Genomic DNA, 19279 nt, shown 5'->3' on the forward strand with positions numbered 1-19279 from the left:
TACATTATTTACAATTCCTGGAATCATTTTATCATGCACTGGAAAGTTCTGCCTCACAGTATGCTTTCTACTTAGAAGTCTCACAAAGCTCTACATATATTAATGAATTAATATTTTTAGAAGTTCACTGTGAGATAAGCTGATATTAATCCTATCCCAGAGAAATTATGTGGGTTGCCCAAGATTAAATAGGAAGACTTAACAAAACTAAAAATAGAACTTAAGTCTTCTGACTCACGTTTCTGTGCATTGCACACAAAACCACCCTTTCACCCTTTCTCTTTTTTTAATTTACCTCTACAGATTATTGCCAGCCAGAACTGTCAAATGGTGCTATTTCACTTCCTAGAATTTACTGGGCTATCTTCTCAGGAACCTGATAATCATTAGTTTCCTCAGATACTGATGGAACAAAAGCTAGCAGAGTTCCCCTCTCCTCTGAAGGGTTTAATCACTAGTTCTCCTCTTCACACATGCTCAGATTAGCTGTGGCTTTTGTGGATTCAAAATACAGTCCAACAACAGATTTATACATTTTCACCACCACAATTCCCAAAATAAGCACAAATTCATTAGCTATCTGCATGCATAATAAAGCAATTTTCTCCTAAAATGTTTTTAATTCTGTACTATCTTCTACCAATCCTGCAAAATTGCGTTACTTGACAATATGTCTCTCAATAATCTATTCTAAGTAGTATGTTAAAACATTATTATATTTTTCCTTGTTTTCTCTGGATCTCCAGTCAAGTGTACTGCTCTCAGAGGATGCATCTAGCTCAGCTAAGTTCTTACACTCAGTTCAGCACCAATGACTGTGACACTAGACCTTGCATATGCTTCCCAGGCACACATTGAGACAATACTTCTGTTTTATTTCAGACTGAAGGCAAGTTATGGCTTTTGCTGCCTCAACAAACTTCCTGGGTGATTAACTGGAGGTCATCTGGAGCATAAAGCAACACAATTATATTTCACAGCTATTTCTGTGAAAATTTTTGGCTGCTCAGGCTAAAATAACTTGCCAGATACTTGAAATACAACAAAAATTGGAGCCATTACATATCTGGAGGCATAATCACCACTGGAAAGGAAAAAAAAACAAAGCAACTCTGCCAAAATTCATCCTTGCTTGATTCTATTCAGTATTATAGGTGAATCTATCCAAGCGCTTCCCACAGAGACACTACCTGACATTGCATCCAGCAGTTGACGGACACGGAAAACCTTTCTGCAGACAGCCAATGCTGATCAATCTCTTAACTCAGTAAGAGCATACACTACTTTAGCCCTACCTTGCAGGACGTATCAAACAATCCATGCTTTTTCCTATACTTGAAGTAGAATGCCTTTAAATCATTTATGAAGGAAAACCATCATTATAAGGACAAGGAATCTCAGCTAAAATCCAAAGCAAAATAAAGTTCAGGCAGACAAAAAGATCTGACACAGATTTCCTCTGTGTTTAATAAGTAAGAATTCACCACAAGAACAATTGCTGATTACACAGTGATTCAAGATGACATTAGATCTTGACCAGTAGTATACCCCAAAAACACTGAACTGACTATTACACCGGTCATTGATGAGAACTAAAAAGAGGCTGAAGCTGAGAAGGCAAGAGAGATATATGCAAGTGCTATCTGGGTTAGGAAGAAAACAAAATGAATTGAAGCAGCATTCTGAAGCTGGATTATCTCCTACTTCACATTACTTCTGCCCGTTTTAGTAACAAAATATCTCACTCTCGCAATCAGCAATTCAAAAACACGCAGAAAACTCTTTGCTTAAAAATCTAGTTTTCTTACTTGTCTTCTCACCCATCAGGGCAGGATGGAATGTTTGTGAAAGAAAGGTGTTTAATGTTTTCAATTTCAACATCATAACTGTCACAGGAACCAAGGAAAATATAAATCTATTAGCAATATGTAAGTTCAAAAAGGAATATATGCTTCTCCAGAGGTATTTTAGACATTAAAATTATTAGTATTCATTTAACATGTTTGGTAAACCTGCACAAAGCACCAGCCTTAGGGAAGGCTCCAAAGTAAACACTGTAATACAAACCAATTTTCCTAGTCATGTTTGAGGAAACACAAAACACACAGTGAACCACAACTGTTTGAAGAACAAGCATATTTTTGCATCACTGAAAAACAAGCAGGGAGCACAGCAGGCCTGCAAAAAAGAACCACTTTTACATTAAGAGAACAGATCTTACTGAGAACTGCTCAGTAGTGACCAGTATGATAGCAGTTGCTATACTTACATGTTCCTCTGGGTAAAAAGGCTGCTATTTGCTGCCAGTTTATTGGCCTCAGACAATTCCACTATTCTCTGCTCCAGTGACCTAATCTTCGAATCCATTGCATTGATCATCTGAAACAGAGCAGTGTGCCTTTGAGACTGCACAACAGAAGTGATTATAAAAACAACGTTTAAAAAAAAGTCTGAACTTTTTCCAGAAACAAAAAGAAGTAAAGGAAAACCGATCAAGTGGCCAAAAGAGCATCACAGATGCAATTACTGGAGCTATTTAGAACTGCTTTCTACTGCTTTAACATTAGGGGAAAGCAACCATTATATTATCAATGCACAAAATGATGGATACACAGCAAGCTACATGGCTACTTTTAAGGAAATATTCTTGAAGATACCTTGAATTAAAAAAACGTATCTTTTAAAATTAGTATTAATCAGTGGATTTCCTTCAAAACAGCTCAGCAGCACTAAAAAACCTCAAACAAGATTATCTTGATTGAAATCAGAGTCTCAGAAAGCTACTCTTAAAATGTTTTGATTTCCAATTCAACTATACATACCGCCTTCTGTTCAGCCAGGACTTTACATTTCTCACGTGCTTCTTCTTCATGTCTTCTGAGCATATTCTCAAGTGCTTCCTTATCTGCAAGATCTTTCTTCATCTGATTTTCCAACACCTAAATGAAGACATTTCTTTTGTCTAAATTATATCTGTTTCACTGGGCAAAGGACAAGCAGAAAGAACATCATCAAGAAAGACAGAATTTTTTTTTAAGCAATTGATCATCTCTCAAGCAAAATTAAACCCAAGGTGCAATTGCATGAAATCCACGGAAGAGCAAACTCCAAAAAAGAGAACTCCCTCAGTTATCTCTGAAGACTGAATTTAATGATGGAATTTTATGAAGACATGGAGATACTGTAGATTTTTTTAATTATTAATTTAAGTCATATAAACTGTGTTCAATACATATTCCTGACTAACGCAACAGAAAATAGAACAAATCTATACCCCAGTATGTACAGTAGAGGAAGTAAGGAAGCACACATCCTTTGGCTGCCCTACCAATATGGCTCAGAAGTATTTGTATGTTCCGTAAGTATGCATGAGAAGGCACCTGAGACCCCATGAATTCTTCAAGTCAGAGACACCAAATGAAACAGCTAAGTAAAAGACTTCTTTTTGCAGCACGAATACCTGTCATTAGGAACAGGACTAAAGCAACTAATTGTTACTTTTTTTTTAAAAATGCGTGTTATGTATGTATGTACAGAGCTTTAAATCAGTTGTTAAACTGATTATTTTTTTTAAAAATGCATGGTATGTATGTATGTCCAGAGCTTTAAATCAGTTGTTAAACTGATTTCCTTCACAGACAAGTTTTCAAAGGCACAAAGTCTGGACACCACAGGATATTTTTTACTGTTCCAGTTACAAACATCCCATGTCCTCTTTCATCCCTTTGAACCTTTTTCACCTGGCTTCCTGATTCCTCCTACTAAACCCTATATCATGTGTCTCAGTAATACACTGGCTCTCTTTTTCTTTTAATTCTTCTTCCAAACCCTATCCTCTTTTCCAGTTTTTATGTCACCACTTCTCCTTTCCCAACATCTACCTCTGATCTTCCTACTTTCTATCACTCTCCTCTCATTTCTGATTACCACATGCTCTGGTCTGCCAGGAAACCTTCTTACTTCTCTTTTTTTTCCTTCACATTTCTCCCGTAGAAATTCCTTCTCTCCTCTTAAATACTACATCCTCTCACATTTAAGCTGAAATGTGGAATGAAAGTCCTAGGTAAACGTACTAAAAGATTGCCAAAAACAGATTATGCTTAGTAGAAACAAAGATTCTTACAAAATGCATTTACTGGCTGACGTACAGCAGGTTCTTTAGAAAAATCCTTAGCCAGTGCACATACTCCTATTTCCCAATTTGTTTTCCTAATTTTAGATGGTGTCTATGATTCTATTTCTAACTGTTTGTTGAAGTCTTATGCTACCCTGGAAAAGACAAAAACAAAGTGGGTGGTTTCTGTGGCTTCTTGGCAGATGTTACAGCTCCAAGAAGATGGAATTTCAAAAACGTTCGAGTATTTGCTGAATTTAAAACTTGCAGGTAGGCTGTGTGAATGCTCTTAGACAATCATCAGTAGGAACTGAAAGCTTTTTCAGGATGTGAGATCCAATAGCATTAAGTAAGTATTATTTAGTCGGCAACAGACAAATTACAATCAACAACTGCCTTCCTATAGTTCTGACTTCAAATGCACCTGTTTTAACACAGTGCTACGGACAAATAAGGTACAACAGCATGGACTAGAAGAAAAACTTATTCAGATTCCACTAAGCCCTCTGAACATTTCAGTGGTGGTAAGCAAGAAGGCAACTCATAAGACAAAGCAATCAGAGCCTAAAGGCAACTGTTTTTCCCTGAACTCATTCTACCCACAAAAGCTTGAAGGAAGACGGTAAGAAGATTTTTTTACTTTCAGTTTTTCCTCATAGAATTGTTCCTTCTGTTTCAGCTGCAACTCCAGATGTTGTGCTGCAATCTGAGCCTCACGATGCTTTTCTTCCAGCTCCTAAAAGCAGCAGAGATTCATATTCAGACACAAAGAAATAGTAGGTGCTGTATGTGTTACACAGGTATCAAACATTCATTCATTCTCTTTAAGGCTTCACACTATAAAAATCCCAAGACCAGGGCTGTCGTAGTAAAAAAAACATTATGAGAGCTGCACATTATCACTTTTAAGCTTTGCATATTGCTGCTGACCCATCTACTGTAGAGCAGATATACTGCTAAAGACAAAGATTTCTACTTCCATGGTAAGAATCTCCATTTCCCAGTAAAATATTCCCAAAGATGGGCCAGGGATGTTTTGTGAAAAGAAGCAGTTATAAACACTTTATAGCTGCAGTGGCATCACAGGAAGTTCACATCTATTTTTAACAAGGTCTCTCACTTGTTTTCTCACAGAAGACCTCCATAATGGGGCACTGCTGTCTATGCTATTAATTCTACATTCATAGAATAGGAATAGTATTTACTTTGCTATATTCCTCAGATGAATGTTGCCAGAATAACTATTTATAAATTGCTCGGAAAATGAAAAGTGCAGGATGCAATATAGATGGTAGAACATACCAGAATATTTTAACCTCTTTACTTCACATCAGATAGTTTGAGCCATGCACAGTAAGGACCTAAATAATTCTGTATCTCAGAAGTTACCTATTTCTGCTGACTATATTATTCAGGATATATCTATAACACCTATTTCTGCTGTCTGACTATATTATTCAGGATATATCTATAACCACCTTTCAACAGGACACCTCGCAAGAGTTGAGCTTAGAACTTTATGCTCATTCATTGCCATATTTGCCATTCCAACAATTTCCTTAGAACAAGAGGCAGATCCAGGTCTGTCATTCACTACCACTGGGTTGACTCTTGCACAGACAAGTTCAGGTTTGGGGATGCATCCAGGCCTCCTGTCTGCCTTCATTACTGCATAGCACAGGAAAATTTCCTGGCATTTCTACTTTAGCTCTTTTCATATTCTCTTTTCTGATCTTCCTCATCTTGAAAACATAGACTTTTTTGCTCTTGTAATTGCAATAGACCTCTTTTTCCAGAAGTGAGAATCAAAGAGGAGGTTCACCAAAAGTAGGTCATCTCCAGTGCCTAGTACCCGACACCTCTGCAAGGAATGGAGATTGCTGCTTTTTGCAATTGAAATATGTCTCCCAGCAACAAGAGGGACAACTCACCTCCCCCAGAAGCCCACACGTTTCAGGTCCTGGCAGAGAATCAGACAACCAGATCAGCAGCAGCTTCAAAGCTACCAGCATCAGACTGCTCATATTGTAGCAGAAGCTTCACCAGTTTCTGCAGTGGCACTTAACAGCCAGTGTGGGCTTAAAAAGGTAATCTCTTCCATTCCAGTTCTCACTTACTATTCTCTGTGTAGCACTAACTTTGTTATTAGCATCATAGCAATGATCTATGCTTTCAAGCAGTAATAAGCATCTTCTCTAACTTGTTTCTTACTTCTTATTCAGTTCTCTACAGGCAGATCAGCAGGTACTTCTCAGGTACTGCTAGATGAGTGTACATGAAACCAATGCCTTTATTCAACAATTTCCACCTTATTCTATGCAATTCTATATCTTCGGCTCCCTTCCTACCTTTCTATACCAGGAAAGGTCAAAAGCGTTTGAAGAGATCAACTTGAGGGAATGAACAGGGTAGAAGTGGAGAAAAAAGGAAACTATTACCCTGTGCTCCCAGATCAGAGCTGCAAGGGACTAGGAAAGACTCTGTAGAACTATTTCTTCAATGCCTGTTTGACTTTTTTGTAAAATACTTCTGTGTGTCTCCAACATTCTGTCAGAACTCCATGGAAACTATCTATAAGAGCAGCTAAACATATCCCATGGTGTAAAACAATTAGTGGATATTTCTGCATTCCCTTCCAGTTTTTCCGCCACAGAGAACGTAATCAAAACCAAGGAACAATCCCCAAATATACACAAGAGGCTTATGAAACAATTCGAAGTTTTACACTATTTCTAAACATAAAGTTGGCTCCGTGCCCAGCAAAACCATAGTCTCCCACTTACCATGCACTCATGTTATCAAAACAATTTGAAACAAACAGCACTACTGAAGAACTGATTCTACCTTTTCTTGAGCACACTCAGGCATTCTTATGCTAACGTCTACATACGCAGCTATTACCCAGAACAAGTATGGGTCATCTGTCGACTCCAAATACAGTTATTTATACATTTCCATTTAGCCTTCCTCAGGTGTATCTATGCTCAGGATTGCTATCAATAAAATGTAATCTTTTTTTCTTTGTCATATTTGCAACACAGAAAGAGAACTCATGAGAAACACAAAATTAATTTAATTATTCCACTATAAAATTATGCTTCCTGTCCCAGGGAAGTAGAAGTATTAGAAACACGCTCTGCTTGGTTCACTGTAGACTGACATACCAACTCCCTATAAAGATTTAATGGGTTTAACAAGGAGAGAAACAAGAAATTGCCAACGGAGAAGGTATGTGGGTGAAAATGGATTCCTGACAAATATTATCTTTGGAGACGAACAGTTTAGATGACTAATTTCTCTCTGCTTCAAAATGGAAGCATTTCAAGTAGATCTGACCTCTAAATTCCTTTGCAACTTAGTTTAAAAGCTAGACATCAACGTTTTCATTGTTGCAGTATCCTGTCCTGAGAATGTTTTACTTCTGAAACAATCATCAGGTAATTAATTTAAATATTACTAAGTTGACTTAAAAGTGCTCCCACTGAGACAACTAGAATTTTAAAGTAGTATTAAGACTAAAGTTACAGGAGTGAGTTTGTAACTAAAGGTGCAAATAGAATTTGAACGCTTAAACTTTCTCCAGTATGACTGGTACAAGAAACAAATCTCTTTATTCAACAATTTCCACCTTATTCAATGCAATTCTATGTCTTCCGTTCCTTTCCTACCCCTTTCTTACAAACTCTTACCCTTTATCTTTCATTTTCACCTCTGCTCACCAGAATTTTTTCTGCCATCTGTTGAATCTGTTGAGATTTAGTTTGAATATCTTCCTTTAGACGGTTTTCTCTTCGTTCCACAGTCTCTAATCTCTTCACTTGATTCTCCAGAGAATGGCGTCGTTCCTGCAGAGCAATTATTAACTGCCATTTAGGCTAACCAACTCTGCATTATCACAAAGCAATGAGTAGTTTCTAGAAAAAGTCAGCTGAAGCAGTCAATATATGGTTATCTTTTATATTTGAAATCCTCATCATGCCTCAAATCCCTTATGCTAACCACACGTCCTTATAGACTCCTCACTGAAAATAAAAAGCCACTCTGTTTTCTTTGAAGAAATATATGCTTTTTAACTAAAAAAAATGGACTAATGTCTAACATCACTTTCCCATGAATAGTTACTACAGGAATACAGGCTGTTCACAGTCATTCAGATGAGACAGAGACTGAGACACATCCCAATAACTGATTTACTCTAGATAGACGTTCTCCACTCACCTCCGCTTCAAGCAATTTCTTCTTCATGCTTTCATTAGAATCTTCCCGATTCTGCAGTTTCTCTAACTCCTTCTCAGCTCTCTCCTTTGCTTGACGGATATTCTGAAGAAGTTCAGTTGCCTCTGAGCTAGCTTTCACAGCCTAAAGGTCCAAAGGGAGAAAAAAAGTTATCACAAGAAAAACACACAAAAACTTGGTATGTGAAAAGTTCATAACCTCAAGATGGTCAACATTCTGAATAAAATTGCTACAGAACTTTGGCCTAGCAGTCTAAAATTAAGACCACCTACAAACATGTGCAGGAACCCAAATTCTAATTTCTGTTACATAATTCTTTTCTGTTTTATAAAAAAATGAAAATCCAGGAGATCTACATGTTTGTCTTGCTGTACTGCAAGTTTCTAATTGTCTTTATATGCTGAAAGTAAAGTCTACCCCAAAATTCAGCTCAAGTTCTTGGAAAGAATTCACAAAATACTCTTACTAAAACGCTAGGAGAATAACCTGTTGGCCTACAGATAATTCCTTTCGATTAATGAAAGAAGGGGAGGGGGGATTAAAACATGACTGTTTTGAAATATTAGAAGTACTATTTCTACATCGTTTTGGCCTCCTATTCATATTCTAGATCACTGACCCTTGAAAAAGCCCTCTCTCAGCAGATGCCAAGTTTGAAAAGCGCTCTCAGTGGATTATTATGACAACCCCTTTCTTTTCTGCTGAAAGATCCCAATAAGAGAAGTTCCCCTACTGTTCTTACAGTGCCCTCTTAAGTGACAGACTGACCGCAACTGCAAACATTAGATATTATGTACTTCCTTCAGCTTACATTGCTAAGGTATTTTAAGTCTCCTGTGAATCCTTATCATTCAACATTTTTACTGTGAATAACTGAACTGGAAAGTGATTTTGCAATTAAAACAGAGTATACTGGGAGACTAAGCCAAGTCCAACATGTATTTTACTAGTGAGCTAAAAACATCTGAACCCTGTCTTCAGAAGCAAGGGACCAGTGCATTGCATACAGTATACCCAAACTGGCCTTTTAAATTAGAATTTCTCTACGCTACTCCAGTTCTGACTCAGCTTCATTTGTAAAAATAAACACTGTTGACATGTCTCAAGAGCTGAAAGCATATTGAGAACACCAATGATTTCAGATACCAGTTCCCACCCCCTTTTCCTTATCATCCCCTATGCTATGACTAATTCTATTTTTGAGGATAAAACAAAGTGCATCCCTCCTCTGCATTAAGGTTTCACTGGAAAATCCTGTGGAATATTCACTTTCACCTCCCAGACATTACCTTTGTCAGCTTTTCTTGCAGCTCCTGGATTTTGGCCTGCTGCTCTGTATTGATCTACAGTTAAATAAAAAGATGGGGGGAAAGAGTGTCGTAAAACCAACAAGGAAAAAAAAATGCTCTCTACTTATGATACCATATTTATTTTAATTCACTTCCCAAAAATCTTTGTTTCTCCCTGTAAATTCCAACACACTAAAATGCTCCTTGGCAAATCTACTCCCATTTTACTAACTTCTGGTTGATTTCATATTTTGGTCACCGAGTAGATTGTTCAGTGTGAGAATACTCAGAATTCCTTTTATTTTTCATTTGCTATTCTTTATTCATAAAGAAAACCCTTATGTATCACTAACCTAACTCCAAACTTGGATTACGCATAATAGCCTGTCTTTGCCTAGCTTCTGAACACAATCCGTTAAGAACAGGATATCCAGACACAGCTTTATATCAAACCAGAAAGAACAGTGAATCACACCAAGAAAAAGATTAAAAAAAAAAAAAAATAGGGAGGGATGTGAGGCTGTGCATGCCATTGACTAGCCAAAGACACTCTTGGTTTCTGTGCATAATATGAAAGACCCAGGAAGCAAACTCCAGGACACTGAAGTAGCATACCTTCTCCAATTTGGAATACAACTCTCCTGCTTCATTTTTTCCTTGATCTTTAACCTGTAACTTAAATATAAAATATAATAAAGTCTCAGGAAAAGTTGTAGTACACTGGTCTTCTATCCAGTCATCACCTCATGCAATTTAAACACGAGCAGTTACACAAAGTATAAATTACATTATTCTGAGCGTACAATTGAAAGACATTTTGTATTAGTTGTACAAACCATGCTAATCTTTAGAGGACACACACACAACTTGTGTGTGTGTGTGTAAAACAGCACTAGAAATTCAAGCAAGCATCAGTCCCCTCTCCCACGAAGCCTAAATTACCTTTTGCAATTTGTTGTGACATTCAGTAGCTTTACGTTTGAATTCTTCAGCTGCCAGTCGGGACTCTCTCAACTCCGATTCATAAAGATCACTACGCCTGCGAGCTGAAATAAGATCCTCTTCTAACTGATTCATCATCAACCTCATTTCTTCTACTTGAGCTTGATATTCCTGTAGTTGTGGTGGAAGGGAAGGAAAAGGTATTACATTTTAGAGGCAACAGGGGAAATACTTGGAGCAGCAGATCCCGGAATACTGATTGCAGGCAAGAGGCGCATTTAAGAATATGTGGAAGAAAAGTAAAGTACAAAATAAAACAATAAGACCTAAATGAAATAACATATCCATGATGTTCTGGTTTGAGTCTTGCCATTTTCAAGTCAATACCTCATAAAAGTCAAAACATTGACTTTTTGAGAGTGGCTTCACTGCAGAAACACATACATACATCTACATACAAATGATAAAAATTACTTACATTTCTAATTTCTGAAACAGAAATGTGCCTTTGAGTTGATGTCTCTACTAAGTGCCCAGATGCTCCCTCAAGATATATTTTCTCAGGCTGATAACATGACAGTTACCACAGATCTGCACAGCTTGGGTAAAAGGAAAGAAGGAGAAGCAGAGGGGTAGCATACTGTGGCTTCTAGCCGTCAGTTATTTTCTCTTGACAGAGTTAAAAAGGATCATATTGCTCTTATGGGACACAACCTAAATTCAAATATTAACTTAGAAAAACTGTCTAAAAATCACATTGCCCATAAAACATATTTGCCTATACAGGCAGAAATAGTGATTCCCCATACAGGACACTACAAGTTAGGGCATTTGGATGGGGGAGGTTGGAGAAGAAAAGAATATCTGAATTGACTATTTCAATGAGACTGGGTACTCCAACTGAGACTAGCTCACGAGATTGCTTCTCGTATCTTTACTGGAAAAAAAAGAATTTAATTATGTTTATTTAGCATTTACTAAGTCCTGTAAGTGTACATTTTATAAAATTACTCTAAACAAAAACAAAAAAAACCCAAAACAAACACCAAAACCAGAGTATTTTTAATGAAGCTGAGAACAAGTAGAAAACATGCACATCAAGAGCTAGGAAAAAAGATTATGAAGGACTGACAGTGGGGGAGTCTATCTTTCTTTCCATTTTAACATCTTGCGATGCACCTGACTACCCCCATATTCAAAAGAGTAACTGTCTCATGTCAAAATTGTGGTTTGTCATCACTCCTTCCAGACAGCCAGCTGTCTTTATAGTTAGACGAGTGATTGTGTGAACACTGACCCTAATGTCAGCCTGTGATTCTCTAGCAACATGGAGACCTTATGCAGATATTTAAAGAAGCTGGGTCTTTAACAGATTGCGTTACTATCTGTTATGGGGAGGATGGCAGAATGGCTCTTTGGTTTGTAATCCCCAAATTAGTTCTCCAGTTTGTAAGGCAGACAGGGAACCTACTCTTTCCAGTTAGTCTCTCTATGGATGATCTTATTTTCTTGCTGGAAAGAGTTAGACCCTTTTTATAATAAGTGAGAATACATTAACGCAAATATTCGTTTCATACAAACACATTTGTGAATAAAAAAAGGCAGAATGGTTTGAAGGTTCTGCTCAGAAATCATAATTTGTTAAGACTTCCTGAAATACTCAGCTTTTATATCAGCAAACACTTGACCAAAGAATTACAGGTATGACTACAGTTGCCACTGTGAAAATGAGTGTTTGGGAAAGGAAGAGAATGGGGAGGGAGAAAAGAAGGAAGAAGAGGAGATAATTAGTAATATTTCATTTTTTCTTGTTTCTTGATGTTTGCAAGACTATCTTTGAATAAATCTCATGGTCAGGTCAGAGGAACAGGCCGCATCACTCAAGCCAACACAGAACAATACCTCTTGCATATGCATTGGTCATAGTTTAAAAACTATCAAGATGTACTTAAGCACATATTAACGGACAGGCAAAGCTCAGGGCATATACCTGAAGCAAATCACATCAGGGTAGCTGCATACAAATGAGTGGGCCTTTCAAAAAATATAGATTCTGATTTGTTGCAAGTTCATCCATTCATATGGGTCTTCACCAAGTTAACAACCAGAACACAGGTTTAGTTAAAACAAAACAAAACCAAACAAAAAACAAACATACACCCCAAACAAACAAACAAAAAACCCTCACAAAAACCACAAACCCACCACGCTCTTCTATTCAAGTACCTGGGGTTAAGTTGAACCTACAGTCTTCCCCTGAAAATACCAAATGCCTAATTATTCGTTTTTGAAGATTCTGATTTGCTGTTAATTTTACGCGTTCTCTCTCAAGCTTCAGGTTTTCAACAGCAAAACTGTAAAGGACTCTTCCATCTCACCTCCCAGTTCCCTCTGACTTAAAAATAATGACCCGTCTTTAATGGCTAAAATCCACCTGCTGGTATGAGTCAGCAAAAACATCTCTGCATATTTTATTGCAGTGTTCTTGCACGTGAGTTTCAGATAGCTCAGAAGACCACCCCAGATATGAAAGTCTGCAGGATATTACAAACTCATTTGTTGACCTAAGCAGCATTTTTATGTCATCGTGAATCTTCACAAGCCAAATTAAAAGATTCTGGGACAAAATATTTGATTAAAAATTACTTGCATTATTTTTCCTGTTACATGCATCTGTACTGCCTAAGAATCTATTGATATTTATCATCACCAAAAATGTTCTACACTTCAGTATTTAAAGCAACTTTGCTAACAAAGCACCAGAACACAGAGTAATGAGCTTCAGATCCCTCTATTACATAAAACAACCATCCAGAAGAATGCTGTAGAAGTCTATAGGGGCCCGAGACATCCAGAGGGTTGTTTTTGCATTTCATTACTTTTTACATAGGAGCTGCTCATGTCTGGAGAATTATTACCAAGGTTTCTGGGCTTCCTTGTCTCAAACACTATGAAATTAGACAGTTGATGTTTGTAAAGTGCTTTGAAGATGAACAACAACAGATAATTGCAAAGAATTGTTTGAATGCCATAGCAAATTTCAATTTCTTTTTCTCAATACAATATGTTGCTATTAATTCATAAAACTGAATGGGTTCTGTCTTGTAGACCATTTTAAATCCTAAAAATGTCCACATTTGTCACCGTATTTTCATTTAATTTTGACTTTTTTTTCCTTACGAATAACTGTATGGATTAATGAATTTTCAACATTCTTCTGGTGGAAAAAAAATATGAACATCTACTTTGCAAATAAATTAAATTAGGAAAAGAACAGTTAGGCAGCGCGGATTCTATTTTGAAAGACTATTAAGCATTTTAAATGGCCAGATAAGAAGAAAAAAAAAAAACACACAATGAAGGCTAGCTCAGTTCTCTCCCAGGTGAAGATTCATGAACTTGTTGTGAAATTTTTATAGCTTGACCATTTAAAATGGCTAGTTCATTTCTAATGCAGCACATTACTAAAGCATTGTAACTTTCTCCTAAGTTGGGTTTATAGACAAAGGACTTTCAGGACTAGGAAAAGAAAAACTTGAAGTTTGGAGTTTGTGCTGACTTGCAATATACACAAAAGTGTAATTTTGTTGCTTCCCATTTTGTTTAAGAAACCATGTGAAAACACACAGATTGGGAGTCATCACAGCCTACCAACATAAAACGTAATCCTGGCAACAGAGCTAGAATATGCCAAGAATGCCTATGTGTAGATAGACACTCTGCTCCCCGAAGAGACAAGTATACCTGTTCTTTGATCTCTTGCAGTTTTCGGCTTTGCTCTCTGATATCATGAAGTAGCTGTAGTGCCTTATCATCTTCCTGAGACACCTCCATCCGTGCCTGCTCCAGGCTTCGCTTTAAGCTCTGCAGAAAGCAAAATGTTCAATACATAGTCTTTGGTTTTTCAGATGGCTGTATAATGAAGATCTTTAGCTATACAAATGCCTCCTCGACTGCAGTGAGGCACCAACAACAACAAACAAACAAAAAAAAATTGAGGCACCAGTGATGGAACCCTGAAGAAATTCATGGCCAGTGCTGCTTCTCTCTGGATAGAAGCAGCCCATTTTACAAACACTGTTTACTACACTGAAATCTGAGTTCAAATCTCTACTTCGTCACATCAGGTTTAGACAAAACGCAAATAGAGATCACAAAAGGCATCCGTTATTGACAGCATTTATCTATATTTTATCTAGCACTATTAATTCACAACCTAGATACAATCCTTCAACTTCATGTTACCAACAAGCCTATTCATTTTTCTTGTTGCTGTTAAGTCAGTTAAATCCTTTAATCATCGTTAAACTTCTACAAAGAACGGAAGAGCTGCTTCTGTATCTCACCACATACCTTACCTGCAAATTTTAACAGACCAGTGGTCCTCCTATGAACTGTATATTATTCTTCAACAGAAAGATACAAACTTAATTTTATTTATTTACCTAGTAGCATCTGGTATAGGAAAATCACTCAGCCCCATTTTAAGATATGCTTCCCAACAAACAAACCCATCAGAAATGCTTTTCAATTCTCTGAAACAGAGTATTATCTGGATTTTTGTTCTTGGTACGAGACAGGAAACAGAATATTATATCCAACTGAAAGAATACAGAGACTATTAACTACAATGAACATACCCTCGCTGGAATCTTGCCAGGACAACTGGGCAGACATTCCAGCTCCCATGAAAAATGCCAAATGATTTTTGAAGACACAGTTTTAAGGCTTCATTTTTATATTCTGTCTGAAAAAATAGCACCTGTCCTAGCATCATCCCTGACATGATGCTGGGGAACTGGATCAGTCTGAACTCAGAATACCACAGATGGAGGCAACACCATTGTTTCCTAATCTTCTTATTTGTCCTTGAAGATTTCTGTCTAGGTACTGGTCAGGCCCTATCCTCTTCTGGCTAAGAAACCTGCAAGAAGTCAAACCCAAGCGTGTTCTAGCACAACCAATAAGACAAACATCACAAATAGTTTCAGCGAGACCAGGACAGTAGTTATTCCTGTATGTTCTAAGCACATGACTGTGAAACAAAGTTTGACTAAAACTATCAAGCAAGCCTCCGCAAACAATTCAGGGCTCCATATTCAACAGATATCCTCTCACATATTATTTTCTTTCCATCAAGTACCCCACTGAAACCATGATGGAAGAGAAAGGCAAAGACCACCAGATTTCAGGCCTTCAGAGCTGAAAGGACTGCTGTAAGGGCTCACACTGCATTCTGTGATATAGGTGGCCAGGTCCTGCTCCAGGAGGGATCGCTGGGTCTCAGAGGCTTTCAGTTCCACCTCCTTTTGGCTAAGTACAGCCTCCACCTCTGACACTCTCCGGTGCAACCGCGTCATTTCCTGCTCCATCTGCAATAAATATCAAGAGGTTATAAAGGGGGCTTCAAAAGCTTTGTTTACTGCTACTTTCAGAGCTCTGTTTGTAAGGAATTTGTCTCCAAGAGACTTCTAGCTATGTTTCTCCAAATGGTGTTTAAAGTCCAATACCATTGTCTCTGCTCCAGGAATGCACAGTTCTTCTTAAGGACAAGTAGTAAGTCTAAGTCACCCCATTCATTCAAGCTGCTTGTTCATATTCAGCCATTCTTCGAACCCCAGTTAGCAAAGAAGACACAATCATTTTTCACCTGACTTGCAGAGATGGGTCACTTTAACCTTATCCCAAATCCATGCTGGACCAGAAGATGGTTTCCCCCCATCTCCTTGTCAGGAGCAAATGGTCAAATCCAGAACAGAGAGGGGAGAAAAGTAATTGAACTCTCATAAAAGTCTCAAACAAGCAATAAGTTTTAAAAATACTCCACCGGCTTCCCTTTATTGGAGCACAGCAACTGTTGTAAGATGTTCACCATAACCAGTGACGTGACAACAGTTACGTAAGTAGAAGCTGATGAGTTAGGAAGAGAACCTCAGAACAGTACTGTTGTAATTGTGAGTATGATGAAGAGGCACGGCCTGCAGGAAGAAGCAGTTGTCTGTGTCACGCTGAGAAAAGGACTGTTTAAAATCCAGAGCCACTTCTTGTTAAGATAAAAGTATCTAGAGCAACAGCATGGCCTAAATTCATCTCCCTTTGTATTGGACAGGAAGCCACCTCACTGAAGGAAAAGCACTTTGCCCACCACGAGTCTGGATGATCAGCAGCATCTGACAGATCCCTGGACATACAGTGGTTGCAGATTCCTGGAGCAATGGAGATGGCCAATCGCATAAATAAATACCTTGTGACACTTGTCCTGGGCGTCTTGGAGTTCTTTGCTCTTGAGAAGAAGTTTCTTTTCCATGGAGCTGACCTTGGCTGGAGAATCCACACTTGAAAAAACAGATCTAAAAGAGCAAAGCCAAACAGCACATGAATATAGGCAAAAGGTACAGAAATCTGCATTTATGCAGCCTTGGTAAAGTCATTGGGTACTTACTTATACCAGGATAAAAGGAAGGTGCCGCAATCACAGTCTAACAGCCATCATTTCAGATCAAACATACCATAAAACCCGATGACAGTACATCATTATTAAATAATCCATGTGTACTTCTAGTTACAATAGTAATATTTTCCATCAGCGACTTTTATGTCAGAGTGCAAAACAATAAATCACAGCAACATTTTTGCTTAACTTGTACGGATTTATAAGTGTAACAAAAACAAAGCATAAAGTCAATGTAACCATTTGGAAAGACAACAAATTTTCAGATAATTGCTTTTTATTTTGTACTTCATTTTTAAACAGGTTTTTTAATTATCAAAGTACAAAAGCCCTAAAAACTTTAACATGTCATAATCTGTACCACAGGAAGAAGAATTCAATATCCTTCCTTACCTTCTGTGAATCAAAATTGAACTGAAACGTTCCTAACCCAATTCATATGACCCCTACGAACTCAATCAATATCAATATGATTAGTCACACTGCAGAACTTCAGAGAGTTCCACTTATATGTAATTTTTTTCATGAGACAACTTAACTGTACTATGCAAAACAGTTTGGCTCCAGAAACCTGGGGAAAATATTTACATGTTCTTAAGCTTTCTGTCTAATTGGGACTCAACATTTAAGAAGTTTATCATTTGTGTTAGTCTAAATTCTTTCTAGAAAAGGATAGGAAGCCACTCAATGTTTTGGAGCATATTTTTAGTGCTTTGCAGTCTTAAATGTGTAATTTGCAACCAAAAAATTAAGCACACACATCAAAACATAATTTTAAAAATCACATTCTCCCTCACATAAAACGATTCAAACTAGATATTTAAGCAGTTAATGATGGAACCAGTGTTAACTGATAGATGAAAATGCAGAAGTACAATGAAGGTGCTAATAAAGGATCATACAGTCTGCCCACACATTGCTTTCTGCTTCTCCTGGCCACAGTTTGGTATGCAGCCAGTTATCCCCATGGAGAGAAATGAGCTTTGAGCAGCTCTCTGCATATAGCCATACACCCACACGCAGCAGCACAGTCTCTTCTTAACACCAAGGAAAGTTTGATTCCATCACCACCATTTTCTGAGAAAAATCTACTCCTTAATCCAAATAGATATGCAAGATAGTCACAAAAAAAGACACATATGGATTTTTATGAAAATGCTGCAGCAACATATCTGTATCAAAACAGATCTTCAGTACCACCACCTTAAGCAGTCATTAGGAAACACTGTTTTGATATTAGCGAACAAACATAGCAAAATCCACCAATTCTGCCTTGAAAGGTCAAATATTAATATTTCTTCAGAAACCTGATGTGGAAAAACTTAGAAGAAAGAATCCTGCATGTCAACAATACATATATGATCAGGACTTAATAAAAAACAAATGCTAGAAGTGAATGCTTTTGTAAAGCATTCCTTTTGTCCTGGTCCAATCAATCCGATCCATCAGATTATCATATTTAAAAATCAATTTATAAAGCGTGTCTATACTCCTACAGAGAAAAGGCAACCATCTGAGAAAGACGCATATTGAACCCAATAACAGCTGGGTGTACAAACAAGGCTAAAAATGAATAGTTGAGAAAAAGCAGTCTAAAAATACAAATTAAAGCTCACATTAACTAAAAAAGACGCTAAGGAATCTGCTTTAAAATGTTAATCAAATATATGTAAATAGCTGCAAATGTGTACTGAGACAAGTCTGAAAATCTTTTTATAATAAAAATTGAGCTTTACAGGTCTGAACTATACTGGCTAAAGCAATTATATTTTTTTTCTTTTATTATAGTTTCAACATTATCCATCACCTTTTTACTTTTATTCTTTTCAAAGCTGGGACATTACCTAAGAAAACTCTAGCCAGTTCTCACAGACTTGGTTTTATTTGCTGCTTCTACTTCACCTCCCTAAAGGGGCTAATTTTATTTGTTATTTTTGCTTATTTATTTTATTTGCTATTAAAAGAATTGGAGCCTAATATTACAGGCACCATTTTGCATTTCAAAAATTTCTCCTAGCAAGCCAGCTTAAAGCATCCATATGCACTGCACAGATTCAGGCAAGAAGATACAGAGCTCTGCAAAGACACGTTGTTCAGCCAGGAGTGATGGGATGGGACAGAGCCCAGGAGACCAGCACTGACAGAAGTTTGAATTTCATCAGGTGACTGTAGAGGGAGCTGCTCCTCAGGGTTGGTGTCAGTTTTGTAAGGAAAGAGAAGGCTACAAACTAGAACTACAATCTTTCT

The 19279-nt window shown here is 37.4% G+C and overlaps 1 protein-coding gene across 2 annotated transcripts in view; it reads right to left on the reverse strand.

Moving 5' to 3' along the window:
- The window catches only part of CIT (citron rho-interacting serine/threonine kinase), a 71178-nt gene that overhangs the window by 31051 nt on the left and 20848 nt on the right, over nt 1–19279 (reverse strand). Inside the window, exons 10-20 of one of the 2 annotated variants that reach the window (XM_009287518.1) lie at nt 16826–16931; nt 15810–15953; nt 14326–14445; nt 10582–10752; nt 10255–10308; nt 9640–9693; nt 8333–8473; nt 7834–7959; nt 4755–4850; nt 2823–2939; nt 2270–2379 (exon numbers count right to left, since the gene is read on the reverse strand). In XM_009287518.1, coding sequence (XP_009285793.1) covers nt 2270–2379; nt 2823–2939; nt 4755–4850; nt 7834–7959; nt 8333–8473; nt 9640–9693; nt 10255–10308; nt 10582–10752; nt 14326–14445; nt 15810–15953; nt 16826–16931 — 1239 coding nt within the window. The remainder of the gene's footprint in view (nt 1–2269; nt 2380–2822; nt 2940–4754; nt 4851–7833; nt 7960–8332; nt 8474–9639; nt 9694–10254; nt 10309–10581; nt 10753–14325; nt 14446–15809; nt 15954–16825; nt 16932–19279) is intronic. The other variant, XM_009287519.1, reaches the window with a different exon arrangement.

This window comes from Aptenodytes forsteri, unplaced genomic scaffold (assembly GCF_000699145.1).
Source record: "Aptenodytes forsteri isolate BGI_AS27 unplaced genomic scaffold, ASM69914v1 Scaffold297, whole genome shotgun sequence".
Classification (NCBI taxonomy): Eukaryota; Metazoa; Chordata; class Aves; order Sphenisciformes; family Spheniscidae; genus Aptenodytes; species Aptenodytes forsteri.